The sequence below is a fragment of the Podarcis vaucheri genome, assembly GCF_965113315.1.
Source record: "Podarcis vaucheri genome assembly, chromosome: 9".
NCBI lineage: Eukaryota > Metazoa > Chordata > Lepidosauria > Squamata > Lacertidae > Podarcis > Podarcis vaucheri.
Window position 1 is genome coordinate 14,083,565 of NC_138767.1, and position 24,026 is coordinate 14,107,590.

The 24,026-nt window shown below is 40.3% G+C and overlaps 1 protein-coding gene and 2 long non-coding RNA genes across 4 annotated transcripts in view; 2 read left to right on the forward strand and 1 right to left on the reverse strand.

The window, feature by feature from the left end:
* LIN54 (lin-54 DREAM MuvB core complex component) overlaps positions 1-15,753 on the reverse strand; it is a 26,030-nt gene extending 10,277 nt beyond the window's left edge. The window contains exons 1-11 of one of the 2 annotated variants that reach the window (XM_082236410.1): positions 15,524-15,753; positions 14,599-14,679; positions 13,010-13,083; positions 11,822-12,534; positions 11,248-11,368; positions 5,529-5,674; positions 4,628-4,753; positions 4,051-4,267; positions 3,169-3,245; positions 2,827-3,024; positions 92-183 (exon numbers count right to left, since the gene is read on the reverse strand). In XM_082236410.1, coding sequence (XP_082092536.1) covers positions 92-183; positions 2,827-3,024; positions 3,169-3,245; positions 4,051-4,267; positions 4,628-4,753; positions 5,529-5,674; positions 11,248-11,368; positions 11,822-12,499 — 1,655 coding nt within the window. In that variant the 5' untranslated portion in view covers positions 12,500-12,534; positions 13,010-13,083; positions 14,599-14,679; positions 15,524-15,753. Of the gene's footprint in view, positions 1-91; positions 184-2,826; positions 3,025-3,168; positions 3,246-4,050; positions 4,268-4,627; positions 4,754-5,528; positions 5,675-11,247; positions 11,369-11,821; positions 12,535-13,009; positions 13,084-14,598; positions 15,363-15,523 lie in introns of those variants that run through there. The other variant, XM_082236409.1, reaches the window with a different exon arrangement.
* LOC309540187 overlaps positions 1-24,026 on the forward strand; it is a 194,202-nt gene that overhangs the window by 135,672 nt on the left and 34,504 nt on the right. The gene's annotated exons all lie outside the window — the stretch shown is intronic.
* On the forward strand, positions 20,423-23,421 carry LOC309540202. The gene is made up of 2 exons (XR_014223127.1): positions 20,423-22,424; positions 23,218-23,421. It is a non-coding gene; the product is annotated as an uncharacterized lncRNA (long non-coding RNA).

The window sequence follows — 24,026 nt, forward strand, 5'->3', positions numbered from 1 at the left end:
TGAACACCGAACAACTCCAAATATTTCTCCCAATCCTCTGTCTTTCCGTGCTGTGCAATGATTACTTATAACACATCTACACAATACACACCCATTGAATGGCAGGCGGGCTTGGGTCTGGATACTAGATGTCCCACTAAGATTGGCATTGCTTGCTATTGATACGTAGGATGACTGCTGTAGCTAAAAATAAATAAATTCACAAAGTCAGAACACGAAGTCAGTACATGACATACTGTTTGCAGATTAGTACTTGCGCAAATAGCCGGCCAAACACTTTTTATTCCGTCATTAAGAGTCAGAAGAAGATGTTCACTACTATTTTTAGACTGGAGGGCTTTTGTCCTGGAAACTGGATTATAACCTCATGTTTAATGTGTACCTAATTTTCTAGTGCTAATGGAAGCCTCACACCTCTTATGATACACTGTTCTAAGAGGACCGTTGTAACTAGATTAAAAACCTGTCTAAACATTAAAATAACAATAATGTCTCATAGCACCACACTTTTTTGTGACAGGATTAAAAAATTCAGGAACCATAACACTCCATTTGACTAAAAGTCTGTTTGAGATTTAAAATATTACACCTGATTAGCAGTTTACGTTGTCAAAGCTCCTTCAATTTCTCATGCCTAAGTTTCATGGTCAGATAAAAAATAGTAGGAAAAAACTTTATTTGGGAAATACATAGAGCAGTTTTTACATTTATAATCCCATTAGAATTCCTCCACAGCTGCACTATTATATAGCCCAAAGAGCAGGCATAGGCAAACTCAGCCCTCCAGATGTTTTGTGACTGCAACTCCCATGATCCCTAGCTAACAGGACCAGTGGTCAGGGATGATGGGAACTGTAGTACCAAAACATCTGGAGAGCCGAGTCTGCCTATGCCTGCCAAAGAGCCTATCAAAGCAGCATACACTTTTCTTTTGATCTTTTTGTTGTTGCTAAACTATATGGGGATTTTCACACACCTGAAAGAGGACTGCTGGAACTCATTTTGTGGTAGCAGCAGAAAATATCTATGGAAACTAGGAATTATGGAAAACTAGGGACTTACTCCAAGTATCCTATTTTGATTCAGAATGCATGCTTCCTTTGGAGTGAAGCTGGAAAAGTGGCGGAGGGGGTGTCAGTTTACATAGCTTTTCCTTGTACCTTTTCCAGTGACAAAACCATTAACATGCTACATATTGGCCATAAGAAATCACCTTCTTCTGCAATCAGCTCTCTGCTTTTCACCACTCTTTCCACTTTAGGGACAGGAACCACCTGCAGACGAGCTTCTGCTAGGACTGCGTTAGCTAGGAAAGCTGTTTGCAAGCTGAAAAATCCCTCATGCATGCTTCCTTTGGAGAAGCAGAGAAATTTTCAAAGAGGAAGACAGCTGAGGTCCTACGCCTCCCCGGCAACCCTTTTGTTAACCAGATGAATTTCTGATGACCTTCATGGCCTTGAGGCATAGTGATGGTGGGTTAATACCTAAAATAAATTTCATCAGTTGCCCTTGCTTTTCCAGCCATTTTATTGTTTTTAGATTCAGAATCCCACATTCTCATTTCCCCATAAATGTATTTAAAGGGATTTTACTCTTGTTCTCTGTTATTAAAATTATTTTCCGCTCATTTCCATGCGGTCCATAATCTTCTATTATTTAGTTCTTAGAATGCACTTGAACCTTACACTCCAGAGAGAAGTCTGATTTTTCCAGCAAAGAAGATCTTCCATTTTCAGCTTTATTTGGGAACAGTTGGAACTCAGCTTTAGTTCAAAGCAATCCTCCAAGCTGGCTGGAATGAGATTGTGCATTTACAAAACCAGAGTATCATCATTTTGGCAACCATCTCTTCTCAGCTGTCATGATGGCTAACAATGGTCCTTCCTCTTTCCATCCATGTTGAAAGGCTCCTTCTTTCTTGCCTGCTTTGTATTTTAATTGCTGGTGGGGTAAATTCTTCCTAATCTCTTTTTCTGGCAGAAGATATATCATCTGCTTGGGCCGTGCACCAAATGAATTCCACCTGGCCATCTACTCCATGAATTAAGTCACACTGAAGCTCTAATTTCTTTCAGCTCTGCCAGACTATCTGGCTACAAGGGAGAACGTGAGGGATGTTGCTGTTTTCCATGAGAGGGCTACTCGCAACGATTTGGACCGGTAAGCCTCTATGCAACTGCTCTACATGCAATTTTCTATCCCATGTTTTCCAAAGGAAGACAGCAGCAATCCACAGGTGTTCCTCAGTCTTGCCTGTCTAACATGCGTTCCAACCATATGCAGCATCTTGTGCTAGTGCTACTATCAGTAAGTTTCATCAGGCCAGCAGTTCCCGAACTGTGCTGGGTTGCACAAGTGTGATGAGAGAAGGGCTGAAGTGAAATGCAACCACGTCCTTCAAGAAGGTCCTGTGCAGGACTGTGGGTTTTTTCCTGCCAACATATGGGCATCGACATCTCCCCATGTGGAAAGGTGCCCTGATACAGCCTGCAGCACAGCTAGCAGCCTGGGAAAATTCCAGGGGGGGGAAAACATCCTGGGAGAGGGAATGTGTGTATCCACTACAGTACAATGGTGTGCTTCCACAGTTAGTCCAAAAGCGGGAGAAAAAAGCCCAACGTCTTGGGTATCAAAGATTAGAAAACGATGGATTATGCCTACCTTATTTCTAGCACTTATTTTGTGTCCACAGATATTGGATACTCTGAAATTCTTCTGGCCTTAACTCCCAAGTGGGTCATTTTTGTTAAAAGAATCTATACACTATAAAGCATCACACACTCGTTAAATATTTTGGTCAATTTCATCTCCACATCAATGCCATACCTGTGTGACATATTGAGCCGGGAGAACCGCATAGCCTACATTCCCTGCACCAGGGGCTGGAGCCAGCACTGTGCCCGGGGGAAGGTTGGTGAGGTTTGGCTGGATCTGTGGCAGTGGTGTGGCAGGCATTATTAGCCTCTGCTGTGGCTGGCTTGTAGTAACTATCTGCGAAGTTGTGCTAATTGGTTTGGGAGCCACCTGCAAGGAAAGGAAATTGCCATGATGCCTTCATTGCACATGAGATCTTATTCTTTGCAAATCAACAGGAGAAGTTACTTTGGAAATTCCAACTGTGCAAAACCAGAAATACGTATTAAGTACGTAGGCGGAAGCAAAACTCACTTGTTTGACTGCCTGCGTTGCTGGAACAATTGGGACAGACATCCTCACGGGGGTTGCATTCACCACCATTGGCTTAGCTGCTCAAAAGAAACAACATGAGACACAACATGTATCTTTCTGTGCAAAGATGTTTACAGGATGCAGCTTCTCTGGTTGTTACTCTTGTATACTAACGGTAGAGCCACTTTGGTTTTGTTGTTATTTTGTATGTATTTCCTGAACACCAGCTTCTGGGTTAGGGTGGGATATTTTGTTATCTATTTGTATGGCATTGTTACATGTTGAAATCATTTAATAGAAAAAAAAATATTTTAAACGAGTTTTTTTCAGAATTTTGGATAGAACAACAACACACACCTCAAACTTTTGCTGTTTACCATTTACTTGATCAACTCCTAGACAAGTCACGGTGAAACAAAGCAACACAACACAAAAAGACCATACATCTGCAACATCTCCTAAAATTAAGGGCAAACAAGCAGTGTTTCCAATCTGACACTTTTCATGGCTAAGGAATGTATATCACCCCCTAAGTGGCAATTACAACTTTAAAAATAGTTTGCATTTGCACTGCTGGAAGCTATTCTTTAAAAAAAAACTAATATTGTAATGGAGGTGGGACTGAGAAGGGGAGGCTGCCTGATAAATGGGGGCACCCCAATCTTGGCCAAAGATCAACAATGAACATTCATGGCTAAACCGGTAGTCCAACAAGTATTAGGAAACCTTTCCTACTTGGGAGTGGGCATACAACCAGCACAAAGCAATGGTGCAGAACATGGAATGTTAAAACAAATGCTTACTTAAAGCCCTTTGTATTTGTATTTCTGTTAAGCACTTCCAAAACTGTCGTGAAAACATTCAACTATGGAGACTACTAACCTTGCTGAAGAGATGCTGTGCTGATGCTGGGATTCTGAGTGGCTGGCTGTGCTGAGCTGTTGGCTGTTGTGGCAGTTACAAGCCGGACATAATGGAATTTGCTTCCAGGTACCTGAATCTGTTGAACGTTGGGTGCTGTTGCCAAGGGAATGATAGTCTTAAACTGAGATGTGCTCACTCCCCCCATAGTAAGGGTCTGTACTGCAGATTTCACAGCCTGTTAAAATAGTTGTAAAGTTATTTATGTGATGTCAATATATCATCCTCTCTTTTATTGTTGGCAAAGTAGTTTCTAGTGAGTCAGCATTATTCCCCCTTGTGCTTCATTTTAAAGCACAGATTAATAAACTCTTGAAATGCATTATCACTTTGTATTAATGATGTCGGATACAGTAAGCACTCGTTTGTGACCAAATTTACTTTAAGCTATTTCTTCCAATAGCATATCATTTCAACTCATCAAAAGAAACGCAAAACTTCGATGGATAAACAGTTAACAATGTCTGAAACTATGCAGAGCTGTGAGTCGGACTCTTGATGGTGAGGCTTTCAGAACAAGAGCCAGAATGCTGCATACCTGAGTTGTATTGTTAGCTACAGCCTTTCCGGGGGAAGATGGTGTAGAATGCTGCACCGTGAGAATCTGCTGCCCCAGGGCTACGTTTAGAGGAACACCAACTGCTTTCTGGGGTGAGCTTGGAGGCTGCGAGGCGACAGACACCACTGTTAGCTGCTTAACAAATCAAAGATCTTAGGCTAAAACATTCTGTAATGCAGTTCCACACAACTACAGCTCGTTCAGCTTCAAAATCAGAACAGAATACAAATGCACAAGACTTTTCATGCTGTTGGGGGTTATGAGCCAACCTATTTTGGACTACAACCACCATCTGCTGACTGGTACTGAAAGCAGCTGCAGGGCACCTGGTTGGTAAACAAGTTACAACAGTTTAGGCATCAGAAGCTGCTGGCAAGAAGAAAGTGCCCCCCGATAATTTTGCTCAGCTGGTAGATGTTTGGTAATTTGGAAATTCCAATTTCATTAAAAGAAACAGAGGCAGTAAGTTTACAGGTTTTGTTGCTGTGGATCATTTGAAACGTGATTAAAATAAATCATAAAATTGTAGAGTTGGAAGGGACCACGAGGGTCATCTAGTCCAACCCCTTGCAATGCAGGAATCTGCTGCTCAATGTTGGGCTCGAACCTGCAACCCTGAGATGAAGAGCCTCATGCTATACCGACTGAGCCAGCCCAGGTTGAAATAGGCAGCTTGAAGCTCAGGTTACTTGTTCTTCACTTGGAAGCTCAGGTACCATTTTAAGTAAATACAGATTAACAGAATTTAACTCACACTTTCCACATTTATGAACCACCACTTTTGAATACGTGAAATATGTTTAAATGGAATATATCCTACTGCTTCGGATCATTGTCAGAGCAACACCAAAATAATTGTAAACCTGAATAGACTTTTTACCTTGTTGGGGGACTTCAAGGGAGAAATGGCTATCTTGTTTGGTGTCTGCTGTATAGCAGAACTTAAAGTAGTTCCAATGACGCCGCTTTCTGAGATAGTCACCGTCTTTGGAGGTGTCCCGGGAGTGGTCTGCGAAAGAACTCGACCTGCAGGAAAAAAGAGAACAGAAACAAACTGATGATTATAGCTGGCGTCATGGAAAGAAACAGCATGTCAATTCCCTGCTCTACACTGTTGCAGAAGAAGTGCTGCCTTCGTTTCATCCTTCTCCCCAGGTAGCAGAGTAGAAATGTCTCACATTTTCTGACAGTGTTTTCTTTTTTGTAATAAAATAGCTGAAGACCATCAAGAATAAAATGAAAACAGAAAAAGAGAGACATAACTGACTCCAGCATGCTGCCAAAAATCCAAACTTCCAGATCAAAAGATTAACAATTAGCCATTTTTCTCTTGTGTTAGCAACTTCCAGGTAAAGATATACCAGAAATACAGTGGTACCTCGCAAGACGAATGCCTCGGAAGACGAAAAGCTCGCAAGACGAAAGAGTTTTTCGTTTTTTGAGTTGCTTCGCAAGATGAATTTCCCTATGGGCTTCCTTCGCAAGACGAAAAACAAAAAAACGAAAACGTCTTGCAAGTTTATTTCCTTTTTCTTAAAACTGTTAATACCCAGGGTGACTTCGAGGAGCAACTCATAGCACGCGGTGTGGTAGCCTTTTTTGAGGTTTTTGAAGACTTTGGTGATTTTGAAGACTTTGGGAAACCGTGCTTCGCAAGACGAAAAAACTCGCAGAACGAATTAATTTCGTCTTGCGAGGCACCACTGTACAGCTGATTCAATTCTCACCGCTTGTATTTCTAACAAAAATAGAAACCTGTTACGAAGCAGGACAAAATGCAAAGGGAAAGATGACAACAGCTGGTTACAACTAATAATTTTGCGAGAAAAGTTCCACCAACCTCATTCAGTAACCCCCTCTTTTAGAACTTTCTGTCAGCAATAAATCATAAGTGGAAACCACAGGGGTCCATTTACACCCCGAGATGAGACTGTGTGCATTGCATTACTGCTTGGGCCACCTGTTTCCTTCCAGGCTTCAGCTTCAAGTTATTCCAGCTCTGATTAAAAGCCAGACACAGAAGGAAAACAAGACCTTTCTGTTTTAAATGCCTGGCTGCACAGGTATATTTTTCCTTTTCAAGTGCCTCACTCAGTCCCCACCTGCTGGGTGAGAAGGAAGCTTGATTTATCAGTGATTATTGGGAGTATGGTTATTGAATATACTATACTGCAGAACTGTAAACCTCTCCTGGAGTTTAATATACGTTTTCCAAAGTACCATCTAGTAGCTTTTACAGCCTCCCATGGTCTTTCATGGCCCCGAAGACCAAGATTCTTCAACTGCAGGGGCCAGTTAATTGGGAGGGAGACAGGGAGAATATGTACCTTTTATCACTCTTTGATCTGTGGCAGGATGGTCCAAGGACATTTAAAAAGTATAACTAATCCGTGATAACTGACCTTGAGCAGGCTCATTGAAACTAACCACAGTTACAAATTGGTATAATATGGAAATGTTGAGAGTTTGCCATGGGCACCACTTTCTATGATTTGACATAGGTTTTAATCTGATTGTGGTTTGGGCGGGAGCAGGGAGTAGAATGTGCACTAAAAATTTCATATCTGTTGTCAGCCAGGGCCACAGTAACACAGATCCAGGGCTCCCCCATGAATCTTCATGATTTTGACATAGGATGACAACAACTCAAAGAACGCATCAATGGACACAGAGCTGACCTATGATTTTGATGTAGAAATTATGAGGTTCCATAAAACTGTCTTAGATCCATGTTTTCGCACAATGGCCACACCGGAAACCACTGAAGAGTGTATTTTTTTTTACCATTCTGTCAATGGAAATAGGTGTGATTGATATTTGACTGTGGTTGGAGGGAGGGGGGTAAATTTGTGAACCAATTATGCAGTTTCAAGAGGTTCCATTTAACTGGATCCTATGTGTGCACACATTCCTCATTCTCTTCTCCCCTGCATCCCTCATCACCACATCCGTTTTCTTCCTCCAGTCTCCCAGTTTGCCCCCCCCCCCGCCCATGCTTTCAGTCACTCCACAAATGTTCAGCAACTCAAGTTCTGATCTGGGCCTTGAAAGAGGAAGTGCAAAAAAGCACCACTCTTCCACTGAACTCCTTCAGCTGTATGAACTTTTTTTTTGGGGGGGGGGGAGAGATACCCATCCTTTCAACCTCATGATAAAGGGGGTAGTGACTGGGAGTCTCAGAACACTCCTCAACCATTACACTTACACATACCAGGGAGGTATACTCACTGCTACTAAGCTGCCATCTGAACTACTTCCAGAACTAGGAAAGGAAATGTTTCAGATGCTTGGGTGATGGTTTGAACTTGTCTTATTTTGAAGCTGACCATGGATCGTTATATAAACCACAATTCCCAACTTGAATGACATGGGAAGGCACGGTGAACTTAAGCAAAAGTTTCCAAACTTTGCCTCTTGGGTGTATGGGAGAAGAACAGAGTGTGGCAAAAGGGGGAGCACAGCCTGGGACAAAAAGTAGCAGGAAACCATTATTTATCGTTGTTTTGAACAAAGCCACAGACTTCTAGAATATGGCACGTTCCTAAAGTGGAATTTGATGGCAATTAATTGCTTGCTTTTTATTGGCAAGTTCTTCTTGAAAGCTGTGGGCCATTTTGAAACGCAGAACAAGCAGCAACCAATGTCAGAATATTCTACATGAGCTAAGAAAGCATACTAGTGATCTCTCCTCATGCTCTTAACTAGATTGAATCCCAATTTTGAGCTTTGGTATAAATAAAGCACTTCCATTTAGCTCACAAGCTATCCAGAGCTTCAGAAATGCATTGGATATAAATAGAAGCAAATTAGTTGGAACATTTGCTTTTTTAATTGAAGAAGCATAGAAGACTTACTGATAGCCTTTAAGTGTTTATAAAGAATATCGAATCCAATTTTCTAATACTATGAGGGCAATTAAAAACAAATTTAGTCTAAATTAAACCAAACCCTCTAACTGAACAGGGATAGTTACTGATCCATTAGATAAGCAGACACCTTGAAGAACAGCAGCCCACAATGTTGTTTCAAGAAAAGAAATCCATGTTATTTTCAGAGAATGCTATTGTGCTGGATCACACTATTCTTTTAAACAAGCAGAATTAGCTATTCGTTTTACACTCCTGCATTTTGACTAGAATAGATTCATTATACTCTAAAACCACGATAAAAGTATTGACTACAGTTTTGACCTTGAATTTTCACAGGACACTGCAGTGAATACACATGAAGCAGTGACTGGCCTGGGTTTATACAAAACACTAAGCCATGGCTTGTTAAACTGTGGTTTGTTAAAACACAGCTTAGCATTATGTGTGAAGCCTGCCAACCGCTCAATTATGGCTTGTTTACTACCAAAAATCATCCACTGTCTGAAACCATGGTTTGTTGTTGGCTTATAGTTCTTGATTTGTTTTAACTATGACTTGGCATTTCCTGCAAGCCCACCACTTTTCCTTAAGCATGGCTTGCCTGATCACCCAACCCCAGCCATTCATCAAGCTACAAAGGCAAGAGTAGCTGAAAAACAGAAAACTTTGGAGAAACAATCCAAGGTTTATTTGTCTGTGAGACAGCTTGTGGTTTGTTAAACCACACAGTAGCATTACATGCAAACTAGGCCACTGTGTACAACTCCTGCTTAGTAACAACAATGTTAAAAATATAAAAATAATAAAGACACTTTAATACGGGCTCTGTTGTTATGAAAAAATCAAAAGAAAGTGCTTGTTTACAGCACTATATGTTACAAGCTTTGTCATTAACAATGCAATCTTATACATGTACTCAAAATTAAGTCTGAATTAGTTCAATGGAGCTTACTCCCAAGTGAGGTTTTTATTTATTTATTTAAACGATTTATATACCACTTAACAACAACAGTCTCTAAGTGGTTTGCAAAGATACAATACAAAAATAAAATTAGTAAAACTATAAATTCAAGCTACAATTAAAATACCTGCTGGATTTTTTTTTTAAAAAGTCTTTAGTAGCAGCCAAAAGTTTAGTAGAGAAGGGGCCTATCTGACCTCAACTGGAAGGACGTTCCATAAAATTGGCCCTACGATACATATGCCTATTTAAGAGTAGAAGGCACTACTCTGTCATGTAAAGATGCATTCAACACACCCTGGATACAACTGATCAACCCCTCCCAAGTGGTTTCCACCAGCCAGGGTGGGCAGGGCTTAAGAGAGCAAGAAGCCAGTTGCATCATTGCAAGAGTCTTTCCCACATTATTAGGCTGCATAAACTGAAATTAATCTGACTAGGGAGGCACTGCATTGGGCACTTTCAATGGGAGTTACAACAATAGTTGTATCTAAGGCACCTGTGGAAGTGAATGGAGCTGTACATAATTTCATCCTAAATGATAAATAAAGGACTAATAAAGCAAACAATGTATCACATGATGAAAATTTTCTACACCATGCATGCTTGGCTGTCTGTATTAATACAAATGTGATTTCCACCCCTGCCATACATTATAATATGTTTTAAAGAGGATGGATCAAGTGGTAAGATGACTGAATAGAAAAGGCACCTCCTCGAGTAACGGAGTTTCATGGAAAGAAGTCTGAAGAAATTCCTCTCTCCGTGGGTTGCTGTTCTATAGTCTGAATTTGTATTCCAAGTGTTTAAAAATGCATAAACATTAAAATATTAGCAGGTACTGTGTGGTTTCCCTTTACATATTCAGTTGTTTTTTGGTAAGTGAAAAACTAGTCACATTTCTGTCATTTTGGTTCTCTGTGTGTTTGTGATGAGGGGGAAGAGTAGTATTGTCCATTTGCATCGCTACTCTTGATTTATAAGGTGTAAAGTGAATATTTTAGTTTTCCACTTTTATAAAATTCCTAAAACCTTGTCCACTTTACCCTTTAAAACCGACAGAGGACTTTGCAGCTTAAAAGTAGTACTTGTCTTTTTAAAAACCCAGAAGTTTGAACAGTTTAAACCATCTTATTTCCCCAACAAAGAGCCAGGAAGTAGTGATAAAACACTGCAGCAATGCATAGGGGGATGAGTAGAAGAAACATCTCGACTCCGTAGCAACAGAACTAGTCAGTAGCCAGGAGTGTAGGAACAGCAACCACAGAACGCTTCAGAGCAAGTCAGTTGCACATAACACTACACTTTTAATGCACATTAATGAAGCGTGCAAACTTTTCCATGTTTACTACATGGTTAAGTTGGTTGAACATTTGAGAGAGACATTAAATAACAATGCTGCTGTTAGATTTTGAAAGCGCTATTTTACATGACCCACGTAATCTGTAAATTGACACACTTTTCATCTTCCCTGAGAAGTTATGAGATGAAGAGCAGCAAGATTCATTCTGTGGCTGGGAACCAAAGAGCTCATAAAGTGCTTCTGTGAACATGCAAGGGCAGAATTATCAGATTCCCCTGATAATCACTCCTAAATGTCACTTTGAAGGACTTTTTTGAGGGAGTTCAGAAGGCAGCGGTGTAAAAGAGAAAGGAGCCTAAAAACCCTCCATGAAAATCTGCCCAATTGGATCCCAGCCTGTATCTGACTCAATTCACATTTCACCCCTTTAGGAATGGCACCACGAAAGAAGCCACAAATATATAACCTGCAATGACCGGTGACACTTGTGTTGTCTGTCCCGTAACAGCTTTGCTGTTGATTGGTTTTGTGAAGATCAGCTTAGTTATCACCGGGGCTGAGGTGGGTGTCCTGGTTTTTTTAGCAATCTGAAAAGCAAAAGAAGTATCATTCCCTCAGTTAGAGGAATTATTGTTTGTATGCAATAACAGCCAAAATCCACACATTCTCACCTTCTGCAGTGTCTTCACTCTCAATCTCCACTGCCCTTAAACAGATTAGCTTGGAAGCAGTCCCCCAACTTCTCCCTCCTGCTTCTACCCATCACTAGCCTTGTGTATCTTCTCACCACCCCCAAGAAGTGTCCTCTAACTGGTTTTGTGCTGCTACACATCCCTCTCTATAGGCAAGAACTCTATTTTTTAAAAAATAATCATTCATCACCTCCATTGCACTTGTAACTCTTCCTTACATTTTGCTTGTCTTATTGATTCACTTTCCCTGCCTTACTCTGCTCCACTTACGTTACTGCCAACAAAAGGGAATCATGAATGGGAGCAATTTTATCACAAAAGATAATGAGAAACAGTGTGCCTTCTTACCTGCACTGCTTTTAATTGCTGGGTCTGCAATACGGAGGATTGGGTGGTAGCATTTACCAACTGGCTCCCTGGAGTCAAGGCTGAAACACCAATGACAGGTTTCACCTCTGACCTTCCTCCAATGGTTACCACCTTGAACTGCTGCGCTGACAGCTTGGAGTCCCCTGCTTGCACCTGCGACGTGGCCTTCTGTGACTGAGACAGCTGGTTGTGGGGTAATGTTAGGACAATGGGCTGCCCAGGTTTCCCCAGAGTTGTGACAATGAGCTTTTGCCCTTCTGGTTTTATAGTCTGGTTGCCAATTTTCAAGTCCGTTGCCTTGTTTAAAATTATCTGGTTGGCCGATATAGTGACAGGAGTCTGAGTACCAAGTTTCTGGAGGTTACTTTGAAAGCAAGGTTGAGCAGTCACACTAGTACCGGCTTTTGTAGTGGCAGCATTGGCTATGACGTGGCTTACACAATTGCTGGACACCATGACGGTCTCTGTGGTGATGGACGACGTGCCAGAAGTAACAGAATCCCTGCCTGAGCTTACGTTTGCCATTCCTTCCAGTTCCATCTCCATAGTGTCACCCACAATTACAGCCTCTATGTTCTCATCTTCCTCCAGCGTTGCGCCTGTGTCCATGATCTCTTCAGGTAGCAAGCTGTTCACTTCCGCCGACACCACCTCCATATTGCAAATGCGGACGACAGGCCAAAGGTGAGGCACTGCAATGATATTTCAAAGAAAGGAAATTCGTTTTTCAGCTCCACAACAATGTGCAAATTGCAGCATCGGATGTATTATTGTGGGAGCCTACAAAACCGTGAAATAAACATCTACATGGTATTGGCTGTGGCTAAAAATTTGCAGACAGATTAGCCACTGCTTTGGCTAACAAGCATGTCTAAGACAATCGTCTTTGCAACCTCCTTGAGTGCTTTTTCCTGGCTGGAATATGCCCTTAAATTGTTAATTGCCTCTTGCTTGCTTTTTCAACTTTGAAAAGAAGTATCTTTGAGCAATTATGAAAAGCTATTGATGGGGGTTAATGAGAGTACAAAACTCTGCATGTTCTCAACCAGGAGGGAAGCTTGTTAGGACATTTCTGACACTGGAACTGTCCATAAATTGGACATTTGACTTCTATAGTGATTTCATGAAATACTGAAATACAGAAAATCATGAGTTCTGTTCAGTTACCTGAATTTCTTTTAAATCTTGTTCCACATCAGACGACCTCCAGAAGCATTATACTGTAGCACCATCTGTTAGGGCTAAAGATGATGGGAAGATTTCAGATGTTATAAGCAAGCTGCTCCTTATAAATCCAGTCCCAAACTGACAAAATTCTAATGTTTAAATACTATTTCAAGTCTCTCTACCTCTAGGCTTTCTCTCAAGCACCGTCTCATAGAACATGTGGAGATCCCTTTCATAAATATGATGTTCAACCACCTCACACATCAAAACTCTTAATCGAAACTGATTTTCAAGGTTACTGAAAACACACACCCCCCCAATATTTTCAAGAACAGGTAAATGTTCTATGGAAAGAACACACCTCCAGAACAGCTGAGCGCAAAAACCACAATATTAACTATAATGAGATAATTGCACAGACGTGCACACTAAAATTGATCATCCAAGGTACTTAACATCTTCAACAAGCTATTTAATAACAAACCAGGTTAAGAGTTTTTCAAGCAGCTAATAATGTTATTTTTGCACGGCTGAAAATGTCACAGGGAGAAAAGCTGAGAAAATAGCCTACTTCTTCAATAATTGGTAGGAAGAATGCCAATGAAATTGTAAAACCTGAAAAATTCAGCTAATCTGAGATTCAGTGTGGAAAGGAGCGTTTACATGAAGTGACAGAAGAAAAACTCAGATTTAAAACGTACACCCACTACAAATTAGTTAGCCAGAGAAGGAAAAAATAAAATTTAGAATAATGTTCCAAAATACAAAATACCCAAGGCACACTGGTGGATGCACAGTCTTAAACCACAAAATGTTTACATTTACAGTGTATAAAAATGCAATTTAGCAACAATTGACAGGAGCTGTGCCTATACAGACCACATCTCTTCCTTGCCCTTTGCCTTATTCCATGAGCTGTTCTGTCACATGGGACTGCCCCTGTACCCTCTCACTAGTTTATTCATTCTTTCAACATTTTTATACTCTGCCTTCCTACAGCACAGAGTGCTAAACAACTACAGTAATAAAAAGCTATACACCAGTAAACATTCATTAAAACCACTGAATCAAATAAAGTACAATAAGGAGCAATAATAGTTTCCATACGGCCAAAATATACTTTATGGTCACAATGTCTGGCCAAATAATTTTTTATTTGTGCATAATACTAATGCTGGATGTCAGGATGGAGCAACAGCAGCACTTACTAACCTGAACAGGCCACAATGAGGGCATTTATATAAAATCTCCATGCATAATTAAAAGATTAGCACTTTAGAAGGTATTCAAATGAATTAATAACATGCTGGATGTTTTGTTCATTGATTACAAAGCTGCTTTATGGCTCGATTTGTATAATTTTATGACTAACAGCCAAAACAGAGTACAGAACAAGTACAGTGTGTTCATGCATGTAACACAAAGGAAGGGGGAAGTGAGTTTTCCACTGATTATACCCAAATGAGCTGAAAATTACAATAACTTGCAGGTTCAGGAGATGGAGGCAAGATTGAAATAAATGCTTTTATGAAGCAGTGTTAACTTTAATCCAGATAACTGAGGTTCTCTTGCAATGAACCCCCACCTACCTCTCCAAAAGAAGTTGCTTTTGTTTTATAAACTTGTGGCATATCCAAGGTCCGCTCTAGCTCTTGCTTTCAGATCCAGCTCTAGGATGACAGAATATACAAGAGTCTGAGATACAGTTTCATGATGTGCTTATTTCAGAATAGACGTCACAACTTCAGTAAATTTTTATATACATGTAGGCAGGATACCAGAGGACAGGATTAGAACTGATCTGACGTCTACTAGGCACAGGAAACTTTTTAACCTCACCATTCACTTGCAGTGGGAATGTAGCCAAATAAAATAGCACCAAGCAGTGATGACTCTCAGGCAGGCAAGTACTTTTTAGAACAATTGCAAATACTCTTCTGTGATTGACTTAGCGGTAATTTAGAAAATAAGCACATATTACTACCTTAGCTGGACATGGAACAAGACAGGTAAGCACAATAAATTTCACTGTGGTCATTCCAAAGGAAGTTAATATATTAGCATAAGCATTGTTTCTGCTAGTCAAAGCAAATAAACAATGTGGATTTCAAAAGGCATGCTCCAGCTTTTCCATTATCAAAAAAAACACCTTCCTTTAAAAGTGAGGAGCCCATAGTTTCTGTTAACTCATTAAGCAGGTATTTTTGACCCCCTGACATTATAGTTCCATTTTGACAAAGGCTTAGAATCATAGAATCTAGTCCAAACCATGGGGCTCAAACCCATAATCCTGAGATTAAGTCTCATGCTCTACTGACTGAGCTAAAAGTGGTGGCTTGGAATCAAGTATCCTAAGGAAGAGGGGTGTTGACCAATAAGAATTAATTAGCCCTTAATTCCTAAAGATTAACAGCAATCTATATAATATACATTTTTGTCAGTTTTTTTCTATATATAAAAAGGCAATTACTATAAAAATCTAAGATATACTGATAAAGTAAAATCACAGACTACCTTAACCATTTGTCTGTGGGATGTGCAAATTCCAGTTGCGCAGGCAGGCTAAAAGTCTCATAAATGCATACATTTTATCTTTCAACATAATCCTGAAATGATTAAGATTCCCTTGTCCCCAGGAGAGCTGGTGCTGTACAATTTCAGCATGGCAAAGGGTTTGCCAGAGGTAACAGCTGGTAGACCCTTAGGGATCATAAAAGGGTATTTTAATTCAGCATGAAAGTCCTATACAAAAGCACTATTTATAACTACCTAGGCAGAGGGAAACATACTGTACTGGTGTATTGAGCATGGTACCAAAGCAACCCTTACAGAAGTATGAACTCGAATTCTAATACACTCCCTCAAAGGCAGAGCAAGAGTCCTTTCAAGATCAGAAAATTTCCAATTATTTCCCATGTCAACAGCAATATGAGAAGTACAATCTGGGAGTACAAATCCTAAAATGAAAACCAAGTCTGGAACATTTCATAAGCAATAAAGATTTAAAAGAGTGAGATAATATTGAAGGTCACAGCCATTAGAAAGAAGGTTCACTAGGGAGGATAGAACAATTAAAAGCATTGATTTATCTTTGCAGCATATGCTTTACTTATTTACTTCAAAAATCTAGTCCACCCTTCACTAAAAGAACCCCAGAGCAGGATAAAATATAATAAACATAATGAAATCTCAATAAAATGTTACAACATCAACTAATTTTTAACTGGCACCAAAAATTCACAAGGGTTGGCATAAGTCATACATGAGATGGGAAGGCATTCTAGTATCAGGCACCAATCAAAGAAAGTCCTCTTACATGTTGCCATGCAGCAAATTTGTGGTAAACGTGGCTCAGTTAAGAGGGAATATTGTATCCAGAAGGTTGTAACCAACAGGCAGGTGTATGTAGAAGCGGCTGTGTAGAGCTTTATCTGACAGAACAAGCACTTGAATTTGATTCAGTGGCAAACCAGCAGCCAGTGCAGATCCTTCAGAACCAATGCAATATGTTTAACAGCCTACATGCAATGCCTCCTAGTCTCATAAATATGGTGAAAAGACTGAGTGTCCTATGTGCTTCTTCCACGAAGCACCGTTAGCTTTAACTAAGGGCTCATTCAGTTACCTTTCAGCTGCTTTTGTAGGCACAAGTCTGTATTTGAGTGGTGTTGTGGGTTTTTTAGGGTGTGTATGTGTGTGTGTCAAGATGCTTTTCCCAGAAAAACTCACATTTTACCACTGAATCAGAGGAAATGGTAATTGAGTTTTCTTAGGGTCACTTCCGATTCAGTGGTAAAAAGCAATGTGACTTGTAACAAATGAAAGGCTACCCTAAATTTTATTTTGGGCTGCTAAAAGCCTTGCACTAAAACGGCAAGGCTACTTTGTATATGACTTGCTCAATTTGCTGTGTACTGTACTGAAAACGGCATTAGAAATTAAGTCTGAAAGCTGAAGCTTGTATAAGATCTTAGTAAGCTTCACTGATGCCAAACAATGGCTGGTGAAACATTGTACTCACCGTATCGTATCATAAGAAATATAAATACTTGCAATATCACAAGGTGTCCAGAAATGAAAGTTGGAAAATTATGAAAATACAAATTTCCAATCCTCTACAGCAGTCTTTCCCCACCAGAGGCCGTTCAGACGTTTTGAAGTACAACTGCCATTAGCTCTAACCAGCTTGTCCAATGGCCAGAGATTGGAGTTGTAGTCCAAAGCACATGGACCTTGTAGTCCAAAGCACATGGAGCTTATAGTCCAAAGCACATGGAGCATTCCAAATTGGGGGAGTCTGCTTTTGACATTTCAAACCCAAGGGAATAAACACAAATCCCAAGAGGAAAATGGCTTACTTTTAAAGAAAGTTGTTTATTTATTCAAATAATTTTAAAAGTTTTAATTTTAATTATTTTTGCAAGAACCTCCAGTATTCAACCAATAAATTAAACACCTTTGCACACCCTACAGATTCTGCATTTAATTCTATTTTATAGCTTATATGGTGATCTAAATATCCAGAATTCTACTAGCCCCCCCAATAAAATTTAGGAAACTATGTAACATATGAAGCATTAAAAAAGAATACAGCTGGAATATCCAGAATTCTAAAAATTTTCTACTAAGGTGTCTATATAGATATGCTTCATATTTAAGTTAACTATATTTTTGAACTACCGTATTTTTTGTCTACAAGATGCCCCCTATTTTTTGATTTAGAAATAAATATTTTAAACATTCTGTGTATAAGACCCCCAATTTTAAACTTCAGAAATTTGAAGAAAATATAGTCTTATACACGGAAAAATACGGTATATCTCTGTTACTTTGTTGCAAGCTCCAAATATGATTGCAGAGAAGTAAAATATAAATAATAACTTACATTCCATTCCATACATCAGGGTAAACTACAGTTAATGGTTTGCCATAAACACAGATAATTCTTGATTTACTCCTTCCTAGTGTGAGCAGAAACAACTAACCATGATCCCTGACTTATGTTTGGACCAGGAATCATGAGGGTTTTTATGTTCAAAAACACCACTGGTAAGCTAAGAGCAAACCTTGGTTTAACTTCATGATTTATTGGGTGGTGGGGAGCTGTGAGACAACAAATCCTGGTTTGGATGTAACTCTAAACCAGGGGTCGTGGCTTGCTGCTCTTTCTTACACCAGAGGAGAAGCAAAGTAGGTCCACCCGCACATGTAACTAATTGTTTCCTGATACAAAGCTATCCCACGCTAACAGTTAACACAGTTTTAAAATTTGCATGGAATGTCTTTAATTAAAAATGATACAAGATATAAACCCACCTAGAAATAAGGTGGTTGGTATATTTAATATATGAATCTCATATTTCAGAACCTATAGAGTTTAGAAGATACCATTTTAAATACTTATTTAACATATGTCGCTTTTCAATCAACAAAATGATCAGGAGGTCACTCACAGAGAAATACTCAATTTCATAGATAGGGGAGTGGAGAGAGGAATGACACATGCATATACAGAACCTGAACGTGGACCTAGCCCCCAGAAAAAGGAGTCACGTTTATTGTGTACATTTTAGCGCTGTCACTGGGTAAATAACACTGACACTGACATCTGACTAATTCATAATCAAGAGTAGGCCCACTGAAATCAATGTACTTAATCATTACAGTACTTAGTCCACTGATTTCAGTGGGTGTATTCAGAGTATGAGCTAGTCAGATACTACCCAGTGTAATTAAACAAAAACATATTTTCAGACTGTGTTCCTTGACACCAATTATCATTTGCCTTATTGTGCTAGAAATCCCAGCTACCCTAACGTAACTAGATTACACTTACAAAATATATTGCTTTACACCTTTTCATAACAAAATTTGGAATTAAAACCAAAACCAAACATTCATTTTCCATCTGAATCATTACTGCTGCATTGACCTTTTCCACCTTTCAAAGGTTAAGGGAGATACATTTTTAAATTTCCAGCTTTAATTATCTAACATGCTGTGAAGTTATTATTTTCTGCCCATTGCAACACTTCCTGTTAATTATATATATTTGGAAGTGACCACTAAAGCACACCTATGATGTATGCGACTACACTCCCCTGAAAGCAAGCAGCTAATTTTAAAAATCATTAGTGTCCCACGAGCAGCTTTGCATACTAACATTCTTCACTGCACTCCTAAGAAGAGTAGGCGCAATCAATCCAGTAATTTGTTCTGCAGATTTCTCCTTGACCACCATATGAACATCACTTGCGCTACCCGAACTCTCAAGAATGCAACATCAGACACAGTGCAAGCGAGACCTTGAAAGGCGAGTTAGGCCTCAGCAGCTCCAAATACTCCCTTCTTTTCCAGCCAGGTTAACTATTTAGGTTACATTTGAAAGCACCTGGATTTCCTGTACAGCAAGCCACCCAGCCCAGCGTTGCAGGCTCCCCTTCTCCCCCAATCTCCTGCCCAGGCCTTGCTTGGTGCGTCTCTCACCCCTCTCCAGGGCGCAGCCACCGACTCCTTCCAGGAGGGTTAAGTTCCAGCCCGAGGGGAGGAGGGAGAAGTGTCTGGATAGCTGCAAAGCGGCTGCCCGGGAGTTGGGACGAAAAGACGAGGAGAGGGAGGTTTCTGGCAGCAGCGAGCAGAGGAGTTGGGGGAAGCCTCTCAAGGCTGTTTAGGTGCTGTCGCTGGTATGTCAGGGGCCGGGATAGTATTTCGAAAGATCCGCCATTTTCACTTCGTCATCACCATCACAGCCCAGCTCAGCAACAACCTCAGCCTCCTCCCTCCGCCCCGATCCCTCTGCTAGAGCCACTCCCACCGGAGGGGAGGGGAAGCCCGGCCCCCGCCGAGAAAAGGAGGAACGACGCGGGCGCTGACCTACAAGAAACGCGCGCTCCGGCCAGGGCAAGACTCCCTGTCCACGCAAACGCAAAGGGTTTGCGCCCCTTGTCCAGGAAACGAGGGCGCATTCCAGCTCTGAGACGGAATTCAGAAGGGAAGCCGGGCTAACAAGCTGCACTTCCACGGCACCTTAAAAGCCTGGCCGTGCAATCCTATACTCAGAAGTAAGTTCCGCTGAGTTCAATGGGGCTTACTCCCAGGTAAATGGGTATAGGATTGCAGACCAAATGGTTTATTAGTCGATTAAGAATCGGGAGAGATGAAAGGTGGCGTGTGCGGACAGGATGAATAAGAAGTAACTGTGCATCTGGTGTATATATAGATTTTTCATCAACAAAAGCTCTCTCATCCTTTTATTACCTGCCCTTAAAAAGTAAACACCAGTGTATTATGACTATGAACAATTTACATTAACATTGACACAGGAAGGCTTTTTAAGGGGGAAGGGGGAAAGCTTCCAGCAATTCTTCTAGTAAAATTAAAAGAAAACTTTGCCCATCTCATGGCTAATAAAGAAATCAGCATGAAAATGCTTTAATACACTATTCTAGGCAAAACTGATGGAGAAAAACATTGTTTTTCCACCTAAAATCATTTATGCTTGCTTTTTCCCTTAAAAAAGAGCAAACAAACCCAAATTCACTCACATAGAAGAACATCACACTGAACATGGGAAACTGCTTCCAAGAGTGTGTGAGAAGTGGAACTACACTGAGATTCTCACTTCAAAGAGTTTTCATTCCATACATTCTACACAACACAGTTTATAACCACAGTATCCCCTCAACTGCCTAGATACAAGTGACTGTTAATGACAGATGAGATCTTACACTACTTAAGAACTAACTCCATTATTCATGTCTCAGTTTTGACTCACTGTTCAGGAGCAAAACTCTCAAGCGTGGCACTCAAGCCAATTCAGCATAGCAAATAGTTTAAGAATAAATTCCCGTATCAAGAACTGTAATGCCTTTTCAGTTAACATAGGCTTTCCTGGGTGTCAGACACTATTCTCAGCAATTCATTGGTGAAAGCTGCAATGCCTCTTGCAATTAAATGAAAAATATGCTAGTGGAGAAATTATGCACAGAGATTTATGTAGGTATTTGATGTTCTATAGTAGTTGAACCATCCTGGGAGACTTGAATAGAGCCAATACATCATGCCACTATTAGATCCATTTTCCACATAAAAGTTACATATTTATCAAAGTACTTCTGCAAGTCATTTCCATGAGGCAAACAACTATTTTAGTTTCCACAAAAATATCCTGGCAAACCTGTCCATGCACTGTGAACTGGAAAGCCGCAAATTTGCTGCATATTCTATGCATCAATTATCTGGTACACTTGCATAAATTTAGCTGTTTTAAACTATATTCTGGGATCTGATTGCCGAGGTGCTATGAAGGTCAGGAGTTTTGTTGCATTTTCTTAAGTGGGTTCTACAGCAGAGTCAATGAGAGTATACACTTTAAGGCCTGTTGGTAATATCTGGACCCAGTTCAATCTGATTTCTGGCCTGGTTTGGGGAACAAAACTACCTTAAGAGCATAAGAACATAAACCTGCTGGATTAGGCCAATGACCCATCTAATGAAGCATCTTGTTCTCACTGTGGCCAAACCAGATGCCTGTGGAAAACCAGCAAGCCTTGGTCACCCTGATCAATGACTTTTGTTGGAAGAGGCATAGTGGAAGTGCAACTCTCTTGGTTCTATTTGACATCTCAGTGGCTTTGGATGCCATGGATCATGGCATGAATTTGAAGTTGGGGATGCTGTTTTATAGTGGCTCCACTCCTGTCTCTGAGGAGTTTCAGCAGAGAATAGCATCAGGCAACTACAGGACTTCTCCTGCTGGATCCTGCAAGGTTAAATAAGATGAGCCTGCTGGATCAGGCCAATGGTCCATCCTGTTCTCACAGTGGCTAACCAGAAACCTACGGAAAGCCTGCAAGCTGGACATGACAGCACAACAGCACTCTGCCCACTTGCAATTTCCAGCAACTTATTCAGAGGCATACTGCCTTTGACAGTGGAAGTGGAACAGAGCCACTGTGGCTGTTGATAGTCTTGTCCTACATTAATTTGTCTAATCATCCTCTAAAGCCATCCAAGCTGGTTTCCATGACAGCCTCCTACAGGAGGCAAGTTCCCTAGTTTAAATGTGTGCTTCACAAAGAAGTACTTTCTTTTATCTGTTCTGAATTTTCATCAAATATCCGTGAGTTCTAATGTTATGCAAGAGGGAGAAAAACTTTTCTCTATCTGCTTTCTCTGTGCCTTGTCTGAGGATTTCTAGCCTGCTGCACTCAATGCCCTCTTTGACGCAACACAGCCTCCAGTGCATCTTTCCTTGTCCTTCCTATAAGTTTATACCCTCTCTTATACCCACTATATCAATGCCATCTTCCAAGACCAAGCACTTCAGTTCACCTATCTTGGGTTCAGAGGCTTCTAGCACTGGTGTATAAAAACTTGTATGAAGTCTTTCTCTTCAAGTGTTTTTGGCATTTGTGTAACTGAACTGTTGTGGTCTGGCCTCCCTGAACTGTTTTGTTTTGCCCCTGCACTCACAATGCCTAGTTCTACACCTCCCCCATTTAAATGTTCATCACTTTATCAATTTCATTGAAAGGGGGAGATATGTTCTAAACCGGACCCCCTTCAGCTCCTGTTGGGTCTCCCAATGGTCAGGGGTCCCTTTACCTTTACCTTTTTACCAACAATCTGGTTCAACCCTGGTTCAGTGTGGCCCATCCCTTTTGTACATGCTCAGCTATAATGTCCTATAATATTCCCTGGTGCCTAACAAATCCAGGCTCCTCCTCGTCCTGACACCATCATCTCACCCATGCATAGAGACTACCAAGCTGCATCTGTCTAGCTTGGGTGGCCCATGTGGTTATGGGAGCAGGAGCCTGCTCACATATTATCCCCATTTTAAAGCATCCACCGAGGTTGCTAATTGTTTCTTGAGCCCAATTTTAGGTGCTTATGCTAACACGTAAAGCCCCAAACAGCCCAGGAAACAAATATTTCATAGAATCACAGAATTGGAAGGGACCCCAAGGGTCATCTAGTCCAACCCCCTGATATGCAGGAATCTCAGCTAAATATCTGAAAGACTACCTTCTCCCATGCTAACCTGTCTGGTCTTTAAGACCTGCCAATGAGGTTCTCTTGGTGGTTCCTATAAGGGACAAGGTTAACAGGGCTCATAATAAGGCTTTTTCAGTGGCAGCTCCAAAACTTTGGAACTCTCTCTCCTTTAAGGTGTATTTCCCCACAGTAGGATACTCTTTTAGGAGGATAGTGAAAGACTTACTTCACCAAGCTTTTAGAGATGAGGTGATATAATTTGTTTGAGGTTAGTTTTGTATTGCACTTATTATTTAATAGGAGTATTTTTTGTTTTCATTTCTCCTGTGCTTACATTGTTTTGCTTTAAATGGTTTCAGAAATATGTAGTGTGGCTTGCCCACAAATCAATAAACTTAAATCCTTTGATTTCACTATGTCTAATGAAAGTATGACTAATATTGGATATAATTTTATAGAATTTATTGGTATTTCATCATTGAGCACCACTGTCAATAGATTCACCTTTCCCTCCCAAGTGAATTTTTGTTGATTTTCCAGAATCAACATAGTTGGAAAGCAATTGTTATAAAACTGGAGCACTGATAGTGTTAAAATATAGCTTCCTTGTTTATACTTAGCAATATACACTGCTCAAAGTTATTGCTCCATTGGCTCATTTGCCCTCTGCTAGTAAATGGATCATAATGGGCAACTTACAAAGGTATTGTTAGTTCTACCATTCTGATTTCAAGATTACCGTACGTGTATAAATACTTGTAAGTTTAGAATTATATGTACTGGGTTTTGACAGGAGAAGTGCATTTTAAATAACAGGTGCTTAATTTGTGAAGTGGCTTCTCTACAATGAATGGATTTGGTTGGATTTTTGTATATTTTGATCAGAGGGAAAACAAAATATGTATTTAACATTTCTTTCTAATATCTACCTTATAAAAATCGAAGTACTATTGCCATCAAGATATGCACTAGCTGTTTAGACAAGAGAAATGGAACAGACAGACAGAAGATAAGAGTC